Source organism: Salvia hispanica, unplaced genomic scaffold, assembly GCF_023119035.1.
Source record: "Salvia hispanica cultivar TCC Black 2014 unplaced genomic scaffold, UniMelb_Shisp_WGS_1.0 HiC_scaffold_736, whole genome shotgun sequence".
Classification (NCBI taxonomy): domain Eukaryota; kingdom Viridiplantae; phylum Streptophyta; class Magnoliopsida; order Lamiales; family Lamiaceae; genus Salvia; species Salvia hispanica.
In genome coordinates, this window is record NW_025952506.1 from 55,639 (window position 1) to 78,191 (window position 22,553).

Here is a 22,553-nt window from a genome sequence, read left to right on the forward strand (position 1 = left end):
TCATTATGTCTCTCTGCGCTACTCCTGTTTATCTCTTTTACCCGGTCAAATCAACTTGTCGTATGAAAGAATCCAAAAGACACTCCCACCTCAGGACAAAAGGTGGTATACATATAATCCCTATGACAGCATTGGCCACGGGAGCCGATAGCAATGGCCTATTTATCGCCCCCCTTATCCGCTCTCCTAAGTCACCATTGCCGGGGTAGGGCCGATTCCCCCTCTCCAACGCCTCCGCCTTGAGCCGATATTAAGCCTCTGCCGATTCTTTTTTTTTTTTAATTCATTTTTTAAACTCTTTATATACTCCATTCCCTGCCAATTATTCATATTTAATCCTATTTTATTTTATCTCATTCTACATTTTACTTTTCTCTAGTCAAATACTTTTAATATTTTTATCAATATTTTAGTTTATTTTTTCTTTATTTTTTATAAATGTAGGTTATTTTCTTTTTAATGAATTATGTTTTTATTGCGTTGTCTTAAATTTATTTTTCTTGCTATTTAATATCATTTTATTTCAGACTAACAATTAAAAGTAAAATATAAAAATAGTAATGATGTGGAAATGAGATGAGCTCTTCTTGCAGGGAGATAGACTTTGGGATGAGTCTGCTGACGTGACATGAAAAAATGGAGATATGCTCTTATTGTGAATGCCCTTGATACATCTTATCAATCCTCGACGAAATAATTATAGCGAATTACAGAGACTCGAACTCCTACTTTCCATTTAAAATATACCCTACTAAAAAAAGCATACAAATAATTTGAATGATACTTCCTTTCGCTCACATTACTTGAAGCATTTCTTTTTATCACGAGATTTAAAAAATTGTGTCTAATGAGTTAGATAAAGTAAACGAGAGAATAATTAAAATTAGATAAAGAAGAAAGAGTAAAATAAGATAAAGAATAAAGTATGTGAGATCAGATATTTTATTTTTAGTTAAAAAAAATATAACAACTCAAGGGAGTAAAACAAAATGATAAGTACTCCCTCTGTCCTAATTAAGATGACCCCATCATTTGCCGGCACAGAAATTTATGCAAATTTATTTTGTGTGTTAAGTGGTGAGAGTAAAGTAACAGAGAGAATAAAATAGAGATAGGGGTATTTTTATATACACCAAATTTTGTACAACCAAAAAAGTTTATACTACTAGTAATTTGATGTATTTATTATGTATTAAAATAATAAATATAGTTAGTGAACATGTTAAAAAGACTTATTAGTTTTTAGCCTCATTTTCAATTTTTTTTTTTTATATTTGAATTGTCTCTATATTATTTTTTAAATTTAACTTAAAATATGCATTAATTATATTTATGGTTCTAAAAAAGTAAAAAATTTATACACAAATCAGAAATATATGTTCATAATATTATGCATGTTCAATATACACCAATATATTTTAATTAAATGCATAAATAAACTCATTTTTTCTCAAACAAAATAGTTTTTGGTTGTACAAAATTTGGTCACATACACTTATGGTTTTATTTTTAGTAATGAGTCGTCGAAGTAAAAAGAAAAATGGAGAAAATAAAGTACTCCAACGACTAATGTGAAAGTTGACCCATCCATTGAAAAGACAGACACCTGACACGTCAATAAATATTTCCGCATGCCTTCTCCATTCATTTCGTTTAAAATAATGTAAATACCTCTATCATTCATCTCCTTTTATAGAAGAAGAAAGCCTAAATTTTGCAGCATTCATTTCTTGATAATTTTGCAGCATGTAAAGAAGAAGAAAGCTTAAATTCTGTCGGTGATCTACGGTTAGTATAACTTAATTTTACAGACTTGCTACTTCTTTAAAAACATACACTCCGTTTACTTAGTTTAATCGATGTTATAGTCACAGAAATTTCTCACTTTTCAGCTTTACATGGATCCTGATAGCATAACTGAAGCCTCAGATCGGATAAATGAAAAACTGAAAGAAGTCTCCGGGGCACAGCCGGAATGCACAATCTACAGAGTTCACAGACACTTACCCGACGTGAACCCGAAGGCCTACGAGCCTGAGGTGATTGCCATCGGCCCTTATCATAATAATAGTGAGCATCTAAAGAGGATGGAAGGCCACAAGCTTCGTTACCTGAAGCAGCTCCTTGTCACAAAGGATCCACCCGATGATGTGGGAAGGTATGTAGCGGCTGTAAGCAGAGTGGAAGCAGAGGCAAGAAAATGCTACGCAGATTTGCCTGAAACCCTAACACCGGCCGAGTTCGTACAAATGCTTGTTCTAGATGGTTGCTTCATCGTCCAACTAGTTCGCAAGTTTAAAAGAGTGATGTTGAGGGAGAGGAATGATCCCATCTTCCAAATGAACTGGATTATCAAAAGCCTGCAGCGTGATCTCATGCTCTTCGAGAATCAATTACCATTCTTCGTCTTGTGCGAGCTCTACGACCTCATCGAGTCTCCTGGCCAGCATTCTAGGTTTTGGAGCCTCCTCTTCAACTTCTTCACCAGCCTCTATCCTGGACAGGGCAGCGAGCCAATGCCGATTGTAGATCCTCGCCAGGTTATGTTAGAAAAAAGTTAGCAGAATGTGGTCTCTGTTTTTATATATTGATCTTATAAAAATATAATAATGTAATGAGATATATATTGGCGATCCTTAAAAATAAGAAAAAAATGAGACATTTAATGGCTAACTGAGAGAAGTACGTATTGACTGCCCTGTGACTCTAGGTTAACATGTTTCTATTTTTTCTCTACATAATTCAATTAAAGTCTATCCTTAATTAATTAAATTCAATAACCTAATGTGGTCCATATTCTTTCAGGTGAAGCATTTGCTCGACTTCCTCCATCAGAGCTGGCTTCCTCCTCCCCGGTGTTCGAGCGGAGGAAGCAATCACGAGTTAATAACACTAGGGACGAAGTTGCGGTTCATCGGCAGTGCGAAGAGACTTGAGGAGGCTCAGGTCAAGTTTGAGAACAGACCAAAAGGAAAGTCGTTGTTCGATGTCAGGTTTGAAAAAGGGGTGATGATAATGGCGCCACTAACCATCGAGGATTGGACAGAATCGTTCCTGCGGAACCTCATTGCGTACGAGCAATATTTTGGGCATAATCAAAACAACTTCGTGACTGATTATGTCAAATTCCTTGTCTGCATCGTTGGTTCCTCCATGGATGTGGAGATACTGACTCGAAAAGGGATCATCGAGAACTGGTTAGGGGATGAAGATAAGTTGGTGGAGATGGTGAACAAGCTGAGTGATTCAGTGGCTGAACCGGGGAATAGCTTCGTGTATGCGAAGATGTTTGAGGATGTGCATAAGCATTGCACAAAACCCTGGAATATGTGGAGGGCTGAGTTGAAACGTAACTATTTTAATAGCCCTACGTCTTTTATTACTCTATTTGCTGGTCTAGTGGGGATTTATCTTTCAGTCATGCAAACGTTAATTAGCATATTAGAGCACTAGCAATGGAGGGCCGATGGGAGGGCCTTCTCCATCGGCCCCCCATAGTGGAAAAGGGGCCGCCGATCGCCCCCTCCCTCTCTCCCCCATAAGGCCGATGTATCGGCCCTAGCCGTTGAGAAGGGCCCTCCGATCGGCCCTCCATTGTGGATGAAGGGCCGTCCGACGGCCCTCTCACCTAAATTTTTTTTTTTTTAATTTTTTGATTTTGTTTTTTATTCCATTTCTTCCACTATAAATATACCTACCATTCTTCACTTTTCCACACCAACATCTTAAATCTTCTCTCTATTTCAATTCATTTTCTCTCTCTAAATACATTTAATCAATGTCTTCCGGTAGCGATTCCGACGATGAAGTCATAAACCGAGTGGTGCAGCGAGTCCTTGCAAGGGCAGCTCGACGTCAGGAAGAAGCGAACCAGGAGGCAATTCCAAGGCCAATCCATCGCCGTCAATACAACGCTGATTTGCGTATTAATATTTTTTTGCATTTAAAATTATTTAATTTGACAATATAATAAAGATATAAGTGCTTCAAAATTAAAACAAAATAAATGATGATGTGGAAATGAATTGGAAATGGAAAGGCCCTATGGTTGGGCCCTTTCATTGTGGGAAGATAGGCCCTCTCAAAAATTGATGATGTGGAAATAATAAAAAAAGAAGGGCCCTATGGGAGGGCCTTCCATTGCTAATGGCCTTAAAGGCTGTTTGAAGGATGTTGGAAGTCGATTCTCTCATCACTTCAACTCTTGGTGAATTATAATTAGCCCTATCTGATTTTGATAAATCTAATAGAAGAACTAACAACTATAACATCCATTTGATATGGTGGAAGGGAGTATAATTTAAACCGAGAGATACATGAAATTCAATGTTTTTAGGGTGCGTTAAAATGCTAACTTTTCTTAAATTATTAACTGGCTAACTCATCAACGTAGTGTATTAAAAATGTCAACACAATCATATTAAAATGTCAACACATATTTGTGTTGATATTTTAATAAACTGTGTTGACATTTAAATATCAATGCCAACATAATGTATTAAAATATCAACTTAAGTTTACGTTGACATTTCAGTATCATTGTGTTCACATTTTTAATACATTGCATTGATAGTTTAGCAAGTTAGCAACTTAAGAAAAGTTTGCAACGGATCATACTCCTATATTAGTAGTATTATTTAAATATGGTATGTGATATTAATTTCAGTATGTCTATTCTGATCAACTGTCAAGTATGTCATCAACTGTCAAGTATGTCATCAACAACTGCATGTCTAATTATTAATGCAATTTGCAAGCATAATCCATACAAAGAGAAAGGTGTTACAATACCACTGATCTTACAAACCATGTTCAATCATTGTCATCGTCTACTTCATGGAAAGGAAATCACCCTTGCAAAATGGAGTAGGATCGGAAATAAAAAGTAAAAATAACAATTTTTTAAAAGAAAAAATAGGGGTAAAAAAGAAAAGCAAATCCCACAATATTAAAAAAAACTAATTGTATCATAATTTTAATATTTTTTTCAATTATATTATTAATTTGGATTCGGAGGCAAATTATGTGTAATTTGCAGCGCCAAGAATGATAGCAATGTAGGATCGGTACGGCTCCTCCTTAGGACTCGGGCTCTTCAAATTAAATGGATTTGGGCCTCAACTATTGAACTCATAATTGGGCCGAGTAATATTAGAAGTGGGACTGCATATAAATATGTACCTTGATATCATAATCTTCAATTTATTACATTTGGTTGGGCTTTGGATTAATTTTAGTGTTGACTTATTTTTTTCTGTAATTAAATCGCTGGATTTATTTAAATAATTAAAGCCTATTAATTATATTTTTGATTGAATTGTACATTTAATTAAGTAATTAATCTCTGGATCAATTTATGTAACACGAAACTAAATCCCTTGCTATGAATGAATCCTAAACGATGTCGTATATATGGTTTGGTGTATGTGGATAGTGGTGACTAATTAACGTAACCAATGTGTCGATGGCATGTAAATAGGCTTTGATCGTTCAAATAAACAAATAAAATTGAATGAGTTTTTCCTCATTATAGATTTCGAGAAAAGCGACGGTTCTAATTATAATTAAAAATGAAGATGGCACATCAGGTGCTGTGCTATTTCTACACACACAATTAAACAAAAAGAAAAGGAAAATGAAAAAATATAAAAACATGTAAAGTTGCGTTTCATTCACTAACTGCTGTGTTTTCAGCACAGCACTATGCTGTGCACAGCAGGGGATCCATTCCCATATTCCTTCGTGGCGTCGCCTTTAAATTTCAGTTATTTAACCATAATAATAATAATAATAATGATTATATAAATGGTCGTCGTTCTGATCAAAGTAATATTCATTCTATACAGAAGTATATCTTATTTAATATGGCATTTTTTATTATCTAAAATATAGCTATCATTGATAAATAAATGTGTGGCAGTGTCCGACAAGCACACATCCAATTGCCCCTTAAAAATTATATTTCTTATCCCAAGAAAGATGACCTTTCATTGAGATTTTATGCAGTTTGGTTTGTGTGTTAGGTGAAGAAAATAAAGCAAGAGAGAAAAAATAAAGTAGAGACAAAGAGATTTCTATTTCTAGTAATGAGTCATCTTTAATGGAACAATCTAAAACAGAAAGTGGGTCGTCTTTAGTTTCATGGAGGGAGCATAGTATTCTTTTTAATGGAAAGAAAGTAGAAAACATATATTTACACATATTTTTCACTCTTTTCACATGTTTCGTAAAATTGATACTCATTCTGTCTCGTTGAAGATGACTCATTTTTCTTTTAATTTGTCTCAACCAAGATGACTCATTACTAAAAACAGAAATATATTTATCTCTACTTTATTTATTCTCTCTTACTTTACTCTTTTTTCCTTAACACATAAAATAAAATTGCATAAAATCATGTGTTGCCCAAAGAAGAGATCATCTTTTATGGGACGGAAGGAGTAGATTTTATGAGATGATTGAAAAAACTGAACAACCTCTCCTCCCTTATTTTCAATTAAATTCTTGATAAGATTATGATTGATCACATGGAGGCTACTAAGAAAAATTCTTTATATTTTCTTTTTCTTTTTCTTTTTATAAATTTTTATAATCAACAAAAATCCACACAATCACAACATCTGAGAAAATAAATAAATACGGCCCATATCTGATGTGCGTCAGGTGCCCATTGGATTCTCTAAAAGCGTATGAAATTCTACTATTTTTTTAATATGGGATAAGGGAATATTCATATCCGTAAGATTATTGAACAATTCACGTGTGATTTGACTACATACCTAACAATTACTCCCTCCGTTCCATAGTAGTGGAGACATTTCTTTTCGATACGGAGATTAAGAAAAAATTGTGTTAGGTGAGTTAAGTAAATGAATAATAAAGTAGGAAATGAAAAAGATAGAGAGATGTACAGAGAATAAAGTAAGAGAGAGTAAAGTAGGTGTGGAAAAATGTGTTGAATTTTACTATAAAAGAAAATGACTCTACTACTATGGAACGTATCAAAATGGCAAAATGACTCTACTACTATGGAACGGAGAGAGTATAAAAATATATTCATACATAATCCGCCACCTTTAGTTCATTATACTAATATTATCGCTTAGTTTTCATGTACAATTTTCCGCTCTTATTGATAGAAATTCATGAGTTCCATTTCAAGGTGACTTTTTCTAATCGGTTGGACGATTGACCTAATTTTTTTCCCGGTCGATTGGACCACTGGCCCAATATACTGCTGAGTCAGTCCATTTTTCTGTTTAGGGCCAGATATACTGCTGGGTCAGTTAAATTTGACCCACAGTCGGCAACCCGATCTGATACCATGATAGAAATCCATGGATTCCATCCTAAAACCAATTGGTGATAGGAGGAGGGACCCATGACACTTATAGTTATAGTATATTTTGTAGTTTTTATTTCCAACACTCAGCTTAAGACATCCAACTAGATTTGTAAGTATTTTGACATGAGATTAGGATATATTCGTATCCATATGATATCAGCAATATTAATCATACATAATCTGCCACATTTAATTAATCACATTGATAATGTTCTCGCTAGCTTCATATCTTATTTTCCATGCTAGACATCCCACTACGTGCAGTCACATGAGCAGTCAATTAATATAATTCTGTTATTAATAAGCAGTCACTTGATACAATTACTATTATTAGTATGGGTTCAAGCAACGTGAGGCATATCCGCCCTCCCACACTCTCATACAAGCCAAGCATGTGGGGCAATATTTTCTCTTCATTTTCTTTCAATAATCAGGTATTTTATAATCACCTTTTTAATTTGAAAATAATTTAAAATATGAATTTTATATTTCGAAACGATGAAGATACCGACTAACGAAATTGGTGTGTATAGGTGCAGGAGAAGTACTCTGAGGAAATGGAAGCATTGACTAAGGAAATGGGAAGAATGTTAATCGCTGCAGAGTCAACGAAATTGTTGATATTGATCGACAAAATTGAGCGTTTGAGTGTTGCGTATCATTTTGAGAAGGAGATCGAAGAGAAGCTCAAACTTATTTATGAATCGGGAAAGGAACATGAAGACGTTGACGACGACTTGCTCACTACTGCGCTTAGGTTTCGTTTGCTAAGGCAACATCAGTATGATGTTTCTTGCGGTAAGTCTCGTATTACGTAATTACTTATTTTAATTTAGATGGCAACAATTAATTTTTATAATGTGTAATACTATATGTTATAATAAAATAGTATAATGTTCAATAAATTGATGACTTACTAGATGGACCCAATTTTTGTACAATTGATGATTTACATGATCATATGTTGATGACACAGATGTTTTCAACAAATTCGTCGAGAAAGACTGCAAATGGAAACAAGAAAGCCATGGCAACGACGTCGAAGGCATCCTAAGTTTGTACGAGGCAGCTCATGTCCGAATTCGCAACGAAAAAGTATTAGACGAAGCTGCAAAATTCACAGTTGATCAATTGAATCAAATGCTATCATCATTAGATCAGTCTCCCATTGTGAAAGAGAAAGTGCAACAAGCTTTGAAGCACTCCATTCATAGAGGCCTTTCAATTTTAAATATCCGATTCTACATTTCAATCTACGAAAGAGAAGGAACAATCGATGAATAACTTCTCAAATTAGCCAAAGTCAATTTCAATTTCTTGCAGAATATCTACAGGAAAGAGTTGGATGAACTCACAAGGTAAAATTCATTACAACATGATTTTTTTTTACTAAATTTTAAGAAAAATAAAAAAATGCCAACATGCCTTATTTTTTGGTGAAGGTGGTGGGATAAATTTGACTTAAAGAACAAACTGCCATATGCAAGAGACAGAGTTGTGGAGTGTTATCTTTGGGGCAATGCGTTACGCTACGAACCTCAATACTCTTACGTTCGAGTAACTGTGGCCAAGAACATGCAACTTGTGTCGATTATGGACGACACCTATGATAATTATGCTACACTTGAAGAGGATGATCTTTTCACCGAGATTCTCGAGAGGTACATTTTAATACACCCCCTTGCCTATCATTAAATGCCCCAATTTTACTTGGTACAACTTTTATATATTAGCTATATAGGTGAAGTGAGATAGTAGAATGTGAGGCGCATTTAAAAAAGTTACTTATTCAACATTTTTAAAATTTTTCAGGTGGAATTTGGATGAGATTGATGTGCTCCCTGATTTCATGAAAGTTGTTTATAGATTCATTATTAGTACTTATGAAGATTTTGTAGTTGATGCTGAAAAGAAAGGAAAATCATTCGTTGTTCCTTACTACAGAGAAACGGTAAGCCTTATTATTAGTCGAAATCGTATATTGTGAAATTACAATTACACCCTTCATCAAAGTTCAAAACACTTCTCCATCCCTTTTGTCAATACTCCCTTTGACTAAATCTATTATAAATTCCAAGAAATAAAAGTTAATGCTCCTTTTTTTGTGACAATGAATAAGGTGAAGCAGCTTGGTAGGGCTTATAACAAAGAGCAGAAGTGGATCATGGAAAGGCAAATGCCAGGTTTCGAAGAATACATGACGAATTCAGTGATCACGAGCTGTATGTATGTGATGTTCACATCTCTTGTCCCTGGCATGAAATCTATTGATGAAGCAGCAGTTCAATGGCTCCTCAGTGAGCCCAAAATTGTCATTTCCACGGCCAAGATGGGTCGAACCCTCGAAGACTTGGGCAGCCATGAAGTAAGTCATACTACTGTATAATGTTGTTACATACTATATAGTTAAATGAGGCTGTTATTTTGTAATAACTAATTAAAAGTATATATTTGACGATGAAGCGCGAGAATAGGGAAGGGAAAATGGCGACAGTGGTGGATTGCTACATGAATGACAAAGGCGTGTCGAAGCAAGAAGCGATTAGTGAGTTTGTGGAGCTTGTTGAGAATGGATGGGAAGATGTAACTGCGGAGTGGGCAAAGGGAAGTAGCACGGTGCCTAAGGAAATGGTGGAACTACTCTTAAACTACGGTCGTATAGCTGAGATCACTTACAATAATAAAGAAGATGGCTACACTGATCCTGAGAAGTATTTGGGGCCATTGATTGCAGCTCTTTATGTGGATCCTCTTCCTCTACACATTTGATTATAATCAATGTGACACATCTTGTTTTATTTAGCTATAAATAAGGTTGATGAGTTCAATGACGGACGGAGGTGGGGTCGCGCGGGGTCGGCCGACCCCACCGTCGATCCCATAATACCCAAAATTTATACTACCTTCGAACTTTCAACATGCCGTCGACCCCACGAATGATACCTCCGACCCCGACCCCGCCCCAAGAAGGCAAGAACTTAGAGGAGTAAGGAGAGGGATGGACGGATGGTCTTTGCCCAAATCAATACGCACAAGGCAATAATTGGAGAAGTTTAGCCCAAATCAACACAAAAGGAAACAATTTCCATATCTTTCTCCAATTTCTTTTCCTAGAATTTAGAGGAAATTTCCTTACCTTAACTTTCCTAGAATTTAGAGGAAATTTCCTTACCTAGAACTTAGAGGAGAGGGAATCTTTACTCTATTTAATCTCTGGCTCACCACTTTCTCTTCCAGTTGATCTCCTCTCCGGCTCCCCCCTTCTGTAATTCAAAACTGAATTTCGGCACCTGCGCTTCCAAAGCTTTTTGGCGACCCTTTCTGCTGTTCTGCAATCCTATTTCACTATTTGAGAGAGAATCGATAGGTGGTAGGTAAATAAAATTAAACTATGATATTTTCTTGTTCAATATTGTCTAGGTAATTGAAATTTGTATTTTACTAGACATTAGTCAAATAGTCATGATTGTCATTGATGGTGTGTACTATAATTTATAATCCTTAATCTTAGTACTATATTACAGTAGCTTTTAATATGTATTTCACGAACTGAAATTGCATAATAGGGAAGTAGACTATTTTTTTCTTTATGTTTTAATTTCTGATTTCATAATTTTATTATATTTATAGTTATAATAATTGTGTATTCTAAATTGTGGATTTGTAGGTAAATGGAAAAGTATTTTAAAAAAAGAACTCGAAATTCTATTGATTCTTCTAGTGCTAATGTTGAAGTTGAACAAGAAGCTAATGTTGAAGCTGAACAAGAACCACAATATTCTGAAAATAATGTGGTAGTTGATAGGAATCCAGACGAAGTAGAAATCGATGAAAAAGAAATCGATGCCGATCCCGGATCACGAAGGCCGATTGATACATTTGATGTAAACATTCGAGATCGTATTCGTAGAGAATATGTGGCTAAAGGTCCTTGTCAACCAAAAGGTCTTGATTTTCCTAGAAAAAAATATGGAAAAGATTATAGGGGTTTCAGAGATGTTTGGTATAAAGATTATGTTTGGCTTGAATATAGTACGTCAGAAGATGCTGCGTATTGCTTTTGGTGTTTTCTCTTCAAACGTGGATATTCGGCACCCGGAGATGAAACCTTTGTTAGTAGTGGTTTCTCTAATTGGAAAAAAGCCAACGAAAGATTTAGAGCTCATATTGGGTCAGCTACTAGTTCACACAACAAATCTAGAATTGAATATGAAAACTTTGTGAATCAAAGGCAAAGTGTATCTTATGTTGTTCGTAAAGCTAGTACAAGACAAGAGAAGGAATATCGAATTCGTTTGACTGCAACTCTTGATGTTATTCGTTTTCTTTTGAATCAAGGTTTGGCTTTTAGAGGAGATGATGAGTCCTCAACCTCCATAAATAGGGGTAATTTTCTAGAGATGTTACATTGGTATAGTTTAAGAAATGATGAGGTCGGTCAAGTTGTATTAAAAAATGCTCCGGGTAATAATCAAATGATTTCTCCAAAAATTCAGAAAGAAATGGTTAATGCTTGTGCCGTTGAAACCACACTTGAAATATTGGGTGAACTTGGTGAAGGATTATTTTCCATAATGGTTGATGAGTCTCGAGATTGCTCAGTCAAGGAGCAAATGGCTATTGTTATAAGATATGTGAACAAGAATGGGGAGATTATAGAAAGATTTTTATCTTTGGTTCATGTTAAGGAGACTACATCAAGGTGTTTGAAAGAAGCAATTGATTTTGTATTTTCTAAGTTGGGATTATCTTTATCAAGATTGAGAGGTCAGGGCTATGATGGAGCTTCAAATATGAGGGGTGAATTTAATGGATTGAAGGCTCTTATTTTAAAAGAAAATCCATCGGCATGGTATGTCCATTGTTTTGCCCACCAACTTCAGTTGGTATGTGTGGCAGTATGCAAGGCAAATCGACATGTTTCTGATTTTTTTGGCTATCTTACCCCGATTGTTACAGCATGTGGATCTTCTTGTAAAAGAGCAGATAAACTTCGACAAAACGAACATGATAGAATGGTTGAAATGATTGAAAAAGGGGAAATCAATTCAGGTAAAGGTCTAAACCAAGAAACTTCTTTGCATAGACCTGGTGATACTCGATGGGGATCTCATTATACAACTGTGATTCGTCTTGTATCTATGTGGCCCTCAGTAGTCAAAGTTCTTGAAAGCATATTTAGTGATGGAGATGATGCAGAGCAAAGTGGGAAGTGTAAAGGTTTGCTTCAAAAGATGGAAAGTTATGATTTTGTGTTTATCATGATTTTGATGAAACATTTGTTGTGTATGGTTGAACCATTATCTTGTGCATTGCAAGATAGAGAGCAAAATATTTTGAATGCCATCAATATGATAGCGGGTTTGAAAGAAGAGCTGCAAACTTTTCGAGAATCTGGATGGGATGATCTTTTGCAAGAAGTGGAAGATTTTTGTCGAGTAAATGAGATTGATGTTACTAATATGGATGACATTGTCCCCAGACGAATACGCATGAAGAGAGATGGCACAGTTGTCACAAACTACCATTATTATCGTGTTGAGATTTTTTGTCAGGTAATTTAAAATTTCATTTTCTTATTTACTGACACTTGAATTGACTAGTAACTCAATCATTTTTTGTTTATAATTAGGTTGTTGACTCCATTATTCAAGAAATGAGGAATCGTTTTTCCGAGTCTAGTACAGACTTGTTGAATTGTATGGCATGTCTTGATCCAAGAAATCAATTCTCAAATTTCAATGTCGATAAACTTGTTCATCTTGCCACCCTTTATCCAAAGGACTTTTCGTCCACAGAGATGACGATTTTACCTCATCAACTTAAATCCTTTTTGATTGATGCAAGACGAGATACACGTTTCTCTGATGTTGAAGATTTAGGGACTCTTTCAAAGAAAATTGTTGAAATGATGAAAGATGGATTCTTTCCACTAGTTTATCGGTTGATTAAATTGGTCTTACTTTTGCCTGTAGCGACTGCATCTGTTGAACGAGTGTTTTCTGCAATGAAGTTTGTGAAGTCAGAGTTGCGAAATAGGATGGGAGATGATTGGTTAAATGATATCATGGTGGTATACAACGAGAGAAAAATGTTCACTACTGTTTCTAATGAACGAATTTTGGTTCGTTTTCAAAATATGGATACTCGTAGGAATCAACTATCGCAGCTCACAAAAGATAGTGTTACTTAAATTGTAGTATTATTTTTTTAGACGGTTATTTAAATACTATACTATTTTTTATTTTTTATTTTCCGACCCCACGTTGAACATTTTCTGCGTCCGTCATTGGATGAGTTACTTGCTCAAGCTAGTATATGTGCGTGTGTGTGTGGAGTTGTGGAACTTGAGCTTTTGTAATAGGATGTTGTATTGTAATCAAAACTAATAATTATATAATTTGGTTATTGTTCTGAAGTAAAGTGATAGTTCATCTACATTAAAGTTATAGCGCCTCAAATAAACAAATATGGATGAGTGCATGACCGTTTCCACACAAAATGGATTGAATCCATTAGTGTTTTGGGCTGGGTTCAATTGGACCCAGCTGTATACAACTATTTGCGGTGAAGATAAATATAAAAAATTACTTTACAATTGTTAATATTAAAATTGACCAACGAGAGCCGAAATCCTTATTCCGCCACTGCTCAAACCCATAATCTTTGATCTAGGCATCAATTAATCATTCTACCGTTAGATCAACACAACCCACGAGAGTAAAACATACGGTAGAATGTGATATGGGAACTGCTAAAATTTTCCCATATTTTATTATTCTTCTTTGTCTTACTATAAATTTGCAAACAACGAAAATCAACACTAACACAATACTATCAAATAAGCATATAAATAAATACGGCCAATATATATCTAATGTGGGTCAGACTCACATTGGATTCTCTTATTATATTCCACTAAGGGTGTCTCCGGTGGCGCCCCTCCCACTCGCCCCTCCACTAGCCCTTCCCGCAAAAACTGCATGCCACGTCAGCACTAGTCCTTCCCATTTCACTGCCACATCACTAGCCCTTCCCACTATCCCTTCCACTAGCCCTTCCCACAATTAAATTAATTCATAATTAAAATTAAAATTCACGGAATTAAAATTCGACACGAATACGAACGGAAAATACGAAAATTACATTACATAATTAAAAAAAATTACATAATTTAAAAAAAAACATAGTTTAAAAATAAAATTACATAATACCCTCGGCTCTCACTCCTCGCCCTCGTCCTCGTCCCCGTCGCCCGTGCCGCTGCCGCCTCCGACGTCCCCGCCTCCGATCTCGACGCCATAATCATCAATGGGTGGCAGCCTTAAATCGCGCCGACATTGGTCGACCACCTCCTTGCACAACCTTTTCAACACTGGATCCTGCGTGTTATACCACTTCATAGTGCTCTGCATCAGGGTCTTCGTTTGCTGCGCGCGGGCGAGGACGTTGTCCTCTGGGCCTCCTAGGGCCTCCGATTCGACCTTGTAGGACCCGCTGCCGCTGCCGCTTCCCCTCGCCATCCGCTGCGCAGCCTGTTGCCCCATCGGGCGCCAACGACGGCAAGAGTCTGTTCGTGGTAACGGGGCCTCTTCCTCGGCTTCGGGGAGCTCGTGCGAACCAGCACTGCTGCTGTACTCACCGGAAGAGTTGATCTCCGTCCGCTTCCAGTCTGATTCGACACCAAGCCCAAACTTTTGCGAATCCTTGACCACGAGAAAGGCCTCCCACTGGTCAAACTCTCTGATGTTCAAGTCTCGGTTGGGGTACTGGGCCAAGGTTTGTCTCTTCACATGATCCTCAGACATGCCGCTGGTTACCATGCGCATGTTGTTTTGGTAGAGGGCGGCAACGACTGAGCTTAGGCCTCAACCGAAGCCACTGTTTCCGGCATTGCTCGGGTATGCGAGGCTTCGCCCCAGGCGGTTTGACGTTGCGGTAGGCGGCACTAATGCAATGCCACATTCGGTCAACATACTGGTTCGCCCCGACATAGGGATCCTCTACAACACCGATCCAAGCCTTCGCAAGTGCGGCATTTTCCCACACGGACCAGATCGTCCTCCTCTCAGTCTCATCCTCGCCCTCCTCCTCCTCTGCCCCCGTGTGCGATGAAGATCTCGGGACTTTGGCCTTGTCCTTGCCCCTACCCCCGCCTCTGGCCTTGCCCTTGCCTTTGCTCCTGCCCCTTGCAGCAGGCTCCGCCTCATTGGGAGTCTCACGGATCGGCGATAGCCCCAAATCCTCAAAAGAGAAAGTCTCGATGCCGGCGTACTGAGTCTCCGGAACAGTACTAAGGGAATCATCGGCCAACAAATTTATATATGGCTGATACACAGATTCCCTAGGCGTCCTCGGGCTCCGCCTCTCCATCGACCCACCCACCGACATATTTGGCGGCGTACCGTCCATCCCCACTGCCCCGGGCATCATACCTCTCACCCCCGCCATATTTGGCGGCATACCGCCCATCCCCGCTGCCCTTGGCATCGTCCCATCCATCCCCGACATATTTGCCGGCATACCCGCTGCCCCCGGCATCATCTGACCCATCTGACTCATCCAAGTGTACATAGTGTAGAACATTTGGGGAGTCATCGCCGGCATACCGCCCATCCCCGCCATCTGGGGATTCATCCCAGTCGTCCCCGCCATCTGGGGATCCATCCCCGCCATTTGGGGATTCATCCTCGCAAAATTTCCCTCCGATCCGATGGGAATCGAGGGTGTGTTTCCTCCGCTCGTGGTGGGGGAGTTTCTATTGTACTCCATTGTAGTAGAAATGAAATTTGTAGATTTAGAGAGAGAAACTTGTCAACACAAGTGGTGTGAATGAAATGAAGTTGGGGGAGCCCTATTTATAGAGTTTAAAAATGTCGGACGTCCGACCTTCGCCACAGTGGCGGACATCCGGTCGGACGTCGACGCGAGGGGCGAGCCCATCGCAGGGGCACTCGGGACGGGCGTGGGCGGACGTCCCGCTCACTAGTCCGGCCGCCCGTCGGCGACGTCCGACCGGACGTCCGCCGTAGGGAGCGGGAAGGGCGCCCACGCCCGTCCCGAGTGCCCGTCGGATGGCCTCGCCCATCAGCCCGACGTCCTACCTGACGTCTGCCACTGTGGCGTGGGTAGGACGTCCCCGTCCCACCAAAAATTAATTTTTTATTTTTTTTAAAAAAAAAATCTCTATAAATACGGCTCATGTCGAAATTTTAATTCCGTAAATTTTAATTTGAATTGTGAATTTATTAATTTTATTGCGGGAAGTCCTAGTGGGAAGTTCTAGTGCTTAACAACTCCGACCTCTTTGCTGAAGTTCTGAATGGTAAAGCGTCGGCAATCAACTTCATCGCTAACAATCGCCAGTATAAAATGGGGTACTATCTTGCCGACAGCATCTATCCGAAGTGGCCAACCTTCGTGAAGACGTTCAACAGGCCTGTGGACGAAAAGTTGTCTCCTTTTGCGCAAAAAGCAAGAGTCTGCTCGCAAGGATGTGGAGCATTATCATGTATACGTGCATAATTTGGCAACCGATAGATGATCGTCACTAGAGAACTCCTTCTTCTTCTTCTTTGCCTCCCTTTTTTTTTTGAGTTTAAGTGTGCAATTTGTAATTTCTAATTTTTTAATTATGTCTTTTTTATTTTTTTAGGTATTTAAATTGTAATTTTATTTTATTTATAATGAAGTGTGTTTTTTATTAATTGAATTTGTTGGAATTAAAAATAAAAAATGAAATTGAATGAATAGTTAAGAGGTGGTGGGATGCAGGTGTTGTCTCTTAGTTAAGAGATGAGCTGAAAAGTACAGTGGGGTCCATGAATAGTGAAGAGATGAGACGGTTAATAAACGGATAAGAGACAGTGTTGCGGATGGCCTTAGTGTCTCAACTAAAATTAGAGAGTGAATCGTATCCCACGAGATCCTTGCAAGTTTAATTTAGTTTCCATGTCATTGTCCTTTTCATACTTTTTTTTCATTATATATTAGTAGTACTCCAGTCCAGATATTATGTTGTCTTGCCAATGAATTTAAATTTCAAGTTCTCAGATTTGAATATGTAAAAATTTACAGCACTGCGAGTATCATTGCACTGCACGATACAAAAATTTGTAATTACTCGTGTTAAATCTAATCAATGCATTGTTAATACGTGTTAGATCAAATCAATGCATGTCGATCAATGCATGTTAATTAGTTGTGTTAAAATACTGTACACCCTCCAAACTCATTACACGTCGACCCACTTTTTCGTTTTGAGATAGTTACTCACTAGGAGACATTTCCTCTTTAAATTTTCATTTGACTTTTAGTTTGATAAATGAATTTCATAATTCATTATTTATTTTATTTATATTTTAATATTATAAAATTAATATATAAAATTATAACTTACATCGTGCTAATTTTCAGGTTAATAATAGTGAACTACATTTTAGTTCTTGAAATTTGTTCTTCGCACGCTAGCAGTGTGAAAAAAAACATCATGGCCAATTCCTGAATTTTGACCTATTTACATATGAAATGCTTTTTTTATTTTTTCAAATTTTTTTCAACAAAAATGCCTTTATTAGCCTATGATGAGCATCTTTGTTCATTCTAATTTTCTCCGAAACTTGTGCACCTACTACTTGGAGAGTGATCAATATGTTTCACATCATATTTTATTTTGTGTATTATTGCTGTCACAAAACTAAAAGTATTCCGGATAAATACCCATGATCCATATAATATACGAGCATATTGAAATCACTTGATCATATTTATCACATTAAACCAGTTATTAATTAATAGCATAAACTTACGAAACCTCAATAAACAGTTTGGCACAACACTCGCAAAACCAACAATATATAGTAAGAGTAACAACATAGAAAAAGAGATGAAAATGAAAATTAACCATGACCATAAGTAAAAACAAATGCAAAGATAAAAATTTACACTATATACGGATCACATGGGATGTAATCAAATGCAAACTCTAAATATTGTACAAACTCCAAACTATGATATGGACCGTTTGAAAATTTCAACATATTACAAAATAATAGAAACAGAAATATCAATACAGTGTCAACAGTTGATGTCGTGTTGACGTTGTGTTGATATTGTGTTGACATCAAAATCTTGAAATTTTACACTACGTTGACACTGTATTTAAAAATTTAAAATTTGTACAATATATAGAGTTTGTATTTTATCACTACTCTGGATCATATATTATACTATATTCACTTTAATAAAAGTGATAAGGATGTGATGCGTCGTCGTATTTGGTTTTACTACCAACGTACCAGTAGCATCAACAACGCGAATCCGAGAAATGCAAATAGACTAAGGAATTATACCGTGGTAAATACGAAATATTAGTAGTCCTCACGCTGTCCCACTTAAGATGTCTGTCTTTCCTTTTTAATTTGTCATACTCAAGATGTCCACTTTCTATATTTGAAAATAAACCTCTGTTTTCTTTCTCCTCATTAACTATTCAACAACTTTTTCTCTTTGCTTACTTCATCTAACAACTCTTCCTAAAATTCCGCGTCATTTAAGAATGTGACATCTTGAGTGAGCCGGAGTAAGTACTCCTTAAGTAATATTCCATCCGTCCTATAAAACTTAGAACATTTTCCTTTTTCCTCTCTCCCATAAAAATATTTCATTTCCATTTATGAAAAGTTCTTCCAAACTCATTACCCATGTTTATCAATTTATTTACAACTTATACCACTAGGGACCACGATTAAATACTAATAATAATGTGAGTATGACTATTCACTAACACTATTTTAATTACTTTTCTCCTCATCTCTCTTATTTTACCAATTATGCATTAATTTTCGCAACTCCCCAAAATATCAGTTTTTTTAGGATAGAAGAGTATAATTTTCACTAATTTGCCTCTTTAGGATATTCATAAAAAATAGTCTCAATTTAAATATGGAAACTTTTTTATCACACTTAGTCCACTTTTCGCCATTCTCTCTTATACTTGTCGAGCTAGATGAGGTCCTCTATTCACTTGTTATATAGCTTAAACAACAAAATTAAATATAGTAAATAGTTACATAAGAACCTGATTTTTTTTTTCTACGGATATTTAGAAACAAATTTAAACCTATAATTATAATAAAATGGTTAATGATATCTGTTCTTCCCATAGATAGCATTTAGCGAAATTATAAGTACAAATTACGAGAACTAAGCTTACTATTTCAGTTAAAGAAATGGCTCCAGCAAATATGGTGATGAGTGGTGATTCAAGCAACGTGAGGCATATCCGCCCTCCCATTGTCTTATTCAAGCCAAGCATGTGGGGTGACATTTTCTCTACATATTCTTTCGATAATAAGGTATGTATTTTACGTATTTCTATGAAGTTTTATGTTAAAATTTTCTGACGGATTCGTCGCAAATCAAACCGTTGGTAACTTTTATTTTAATTTAACTTTTACATTTATTTCATTGTCCGTTAGTATCATCGCTTGTATTATTATTAGTAATAGTATAATTTACATATAGAAATTCATTTGTATCCGTTGGTTTTACCGACGGATTGTATAGGTTCAGGAGAAGTACTCCGAGGAAATGGAAGCATTGAAAAAGGAAATAGGAGGAATGTTAATGGCTGAGGAGTCTACGAAATTAATGATATTAATCGACAAAATTGAACGTTTGGGTGTCGCATATCATTTTGAGAAGGAGATCGAAGAGAAGCTCAAACAAATTTATGATTCCAAAGACGCCGAAGAAGAAAAAGATTATGATTAATTCAGTGTTGCGCTTCGGTTTCGTGTGCTCAGACAACATCAGTATCCTATTTCTTGCGGTATGTCACTAAATTATTAGCCCTTTTTCACTCAATTATGATATACTTATAGTCGTATCCCAATAGCTAGTGTTTTTAGTAGAGTAAACAAACACCATTTTCAATTACTTCTAGCTATTGGAATAAGACTATTGTTAGTCCGTTAGTTGATAATTAACGAAAGTATTTAATTTGTCAAGCGTTTGTCATGAATTATGTGTAACTCTACTCACCTTATGAGCCAACTTCAATTTGGATATGATAACAGATTAATAGGTTAATTTGTGTTGTTGTAAATTCAAAGAAACTAAAATAATCTAACATAATCATATTTGCTTGTGATGACACAGATGTTTTCAACAAATTCGTTGAGAAAGACTGCAAATGGAAACCAGAGAGCCATGGAAGCAACATCGAATGCATCCTAAGTTTGTACGAGGCAGCTCATGTCCGAATTCGCAACGAAAAAATATTAGACGAAGCTGCAAAATTCACAGTAGATCAATTGAATCAAATGCTACCAACACTAGATGAGTCTCCCATTGTGAAAGAGAAAGTGCAGCAAGCTTTGAAGCACTCCATTCATAGAGGCCTTCCAATTTTAAATATCCGATTTCTACATTTCCATCTATGAAAGAGAAGGAACAACCGATGAATTACTTCTCAAACTAGCCAAACTCAACTTCAATTTCTTGCAGAATATCTACAGGAAAGAATTGGCTGAACTCACAAGGTAAAATTCATTACAAAATGTTTTTTGCGACTAAATTTTAATTAAGTAAACGAAAAAGCACCAACATGACTTATTTTTTGGTGAAGGTGGTGGGATAAATTTGACTTAAAGAACAAATTGCCATATGCAAGAGACAGAGTTGTGGAGTGTTATCTTTGGGGCAATGCGTTTCGCTACGAACCTCAATACTCTTACATTCGAGTAATTGTTGCAAAAAACTTGCAACTTGTGTCGATTATCGATGACACCTACGATAATTATGCTACATTTGAGGAGGATGATCTTTTCACCGAGATTCTCGAGAGGTATATTAATACACGCCTTTCATCTATCATTACATGTCTCGATTTGACTTGGTACGAGTTTATAAAACATATAGGAGTATTATCTTTTTCTTCGACTAATCTCTTATTTTTGCCTTTACAAATTGGAGAAAAATTACAGCAAAAGTAGGTACTGATACAATAATTTTATATTTTCCCAGGTGGAATTTGGATGAGATTGATGTGCTCCCTGATTTCATGAAAGTTGTTTATAGATTCATCATGAGTACATATGAAGATTTTGTAGTTGATGCAGAAAAGCAAGGAAAATCCTTCGTTGTGCCTTACTACAGAGAAGCAGTAAGGATTACTATGAGTTAATGTAAATTTAAACCTTATGTTTGTTTGTTTGTTTATAAATTATTACCTTTTTTTTGGTGACAATTAATAAGGTGAAGCAGCTTGGAAGGGCTTATAACAAAGAGCAGAAGTGGATTATGGAAAGGCAAATGCCAGGTTTCGAAGAATACATGACGAATTCAGTGATCACGAGCTGTTTGTATGTGATATTCACAGCTATTGTCCCTGGCATGAAATCTGTTGATGAAGCATCAGTTCAATGGCTCCTCAGCGAGCCCAAATCTCATTTCCACTGCCAAGATGGGTCGAACCCTTGAAGACTTGGGCAGCCATGAAGTAATTCATACTAGTTGTTACATATATATAGATAAATGAGGCTATTTTGTGATAACTAATTAGAAGTTAATATTTGGCGATGAAGCGCGAGAATAGGGAAGGGAAGATGCCGACTGTGGTGGATTGCTACATGAAAGACAAAGGCGTGTCGAAGCAAGAAGCGATTAGTGAGTTTGTGGAGCTTGTTGAGAATGGATGGAAGGATGTAACCGCGGAGTGGGCTAAGGGGAGCAGCTCAGTGCCTAAGGAAATGGTGGAACAACTCCTAAACTACGGCTGCTTAGCTGAGATCACTTACAAGAGTAAAGAAGATGGCTACATTACCCTGAAAAGTATTTGGGGCCGTTGATTGCATCTCTCTACGTGGATCCTTTTCCTCTCAGCGTTTGATTATTTATGCATACGCTTATAATAAAGATCAATGTGGGGCAACTTGGTTTATTTAGCCATTTTGCCTTGCTAGATTGGTGATCATAGAGTGTTAAGGTTGATGTTTACATGCTCAAGGTGTGTGTGTGTGTGTGGAGTGATGGAAATGAGCTTTTGTAATAAGATGTTGTGTTGTACTATAGCTTTTGGCTTTCTTGGGTTATGGTGCCAATAATTCAAATAATTTGTTAATCATATTTTGTGAAGACTTGATTTATTCTGTTGGGGTTGGTGCTATGGTGAATTTGCTTGTTATGACACTCACAAATGTTGTTT

At 36.7% G+C, this 22,553-nt stretch overlaps 2 protein-coding genes and 2 pseudogenes across 2 annotated transcripts; all 4 read left to right on the top strand.

Moving 5' to 3' along the window:
- The first annotated feature begins 1,725 nt into the window (after positions 1-1,725).
- Positions 1,726-3,732, top strand: LOC125199923 (UPF0481 protein At3g47200-like). Its single transcript, XM_048097769.1, has 3 exons — positions 1,726-1,788; positions 1,893-2,540; positions 2,806-3,732. The coding sequence occupies exons 2-3, from the start codon at positions 1,899-1,901 to the stop codon at positions 3,451-3,453; spliced, it is 1,290 nt and encodes a 429-aa protein (XP_047953726.1). The 5' UTR covers positions 1,726-1,788; positions 1,893-1,898; the 3' UTR covers positions 3,454-3,732.
- A 3,930-nt stretch (positions 3,733-7,662) lies between these two features.
- Positions 7,663-13,707, top strand: LOC125199920 (annotated as a pseudogene).
- Positions 11,017-13,538, top strand: LOC125199924 (zinc finger MYM-type protein 1-like). The gene is made up of 2 exons (XM_048097770.1): positions 11,017-12,900; positions 12,978-13,538. Exons 1-2 carry the CDS (start codon positions 11,017-11,019, stop codon positions 13,536-13,538), a joined length of 2,445 nt encoding a protein of 814 aa, XP_047953727.1.
- Positions 13,708-19,575: 5,868 nt separating the features above from the next.
- On the top strand, positions 19,576-22,238 carry LOC125199925 (annotated as a pseudogene).
- The last annotated feature ends 315 nt before the right edge of the window (positions 22,239-22,553 follow it).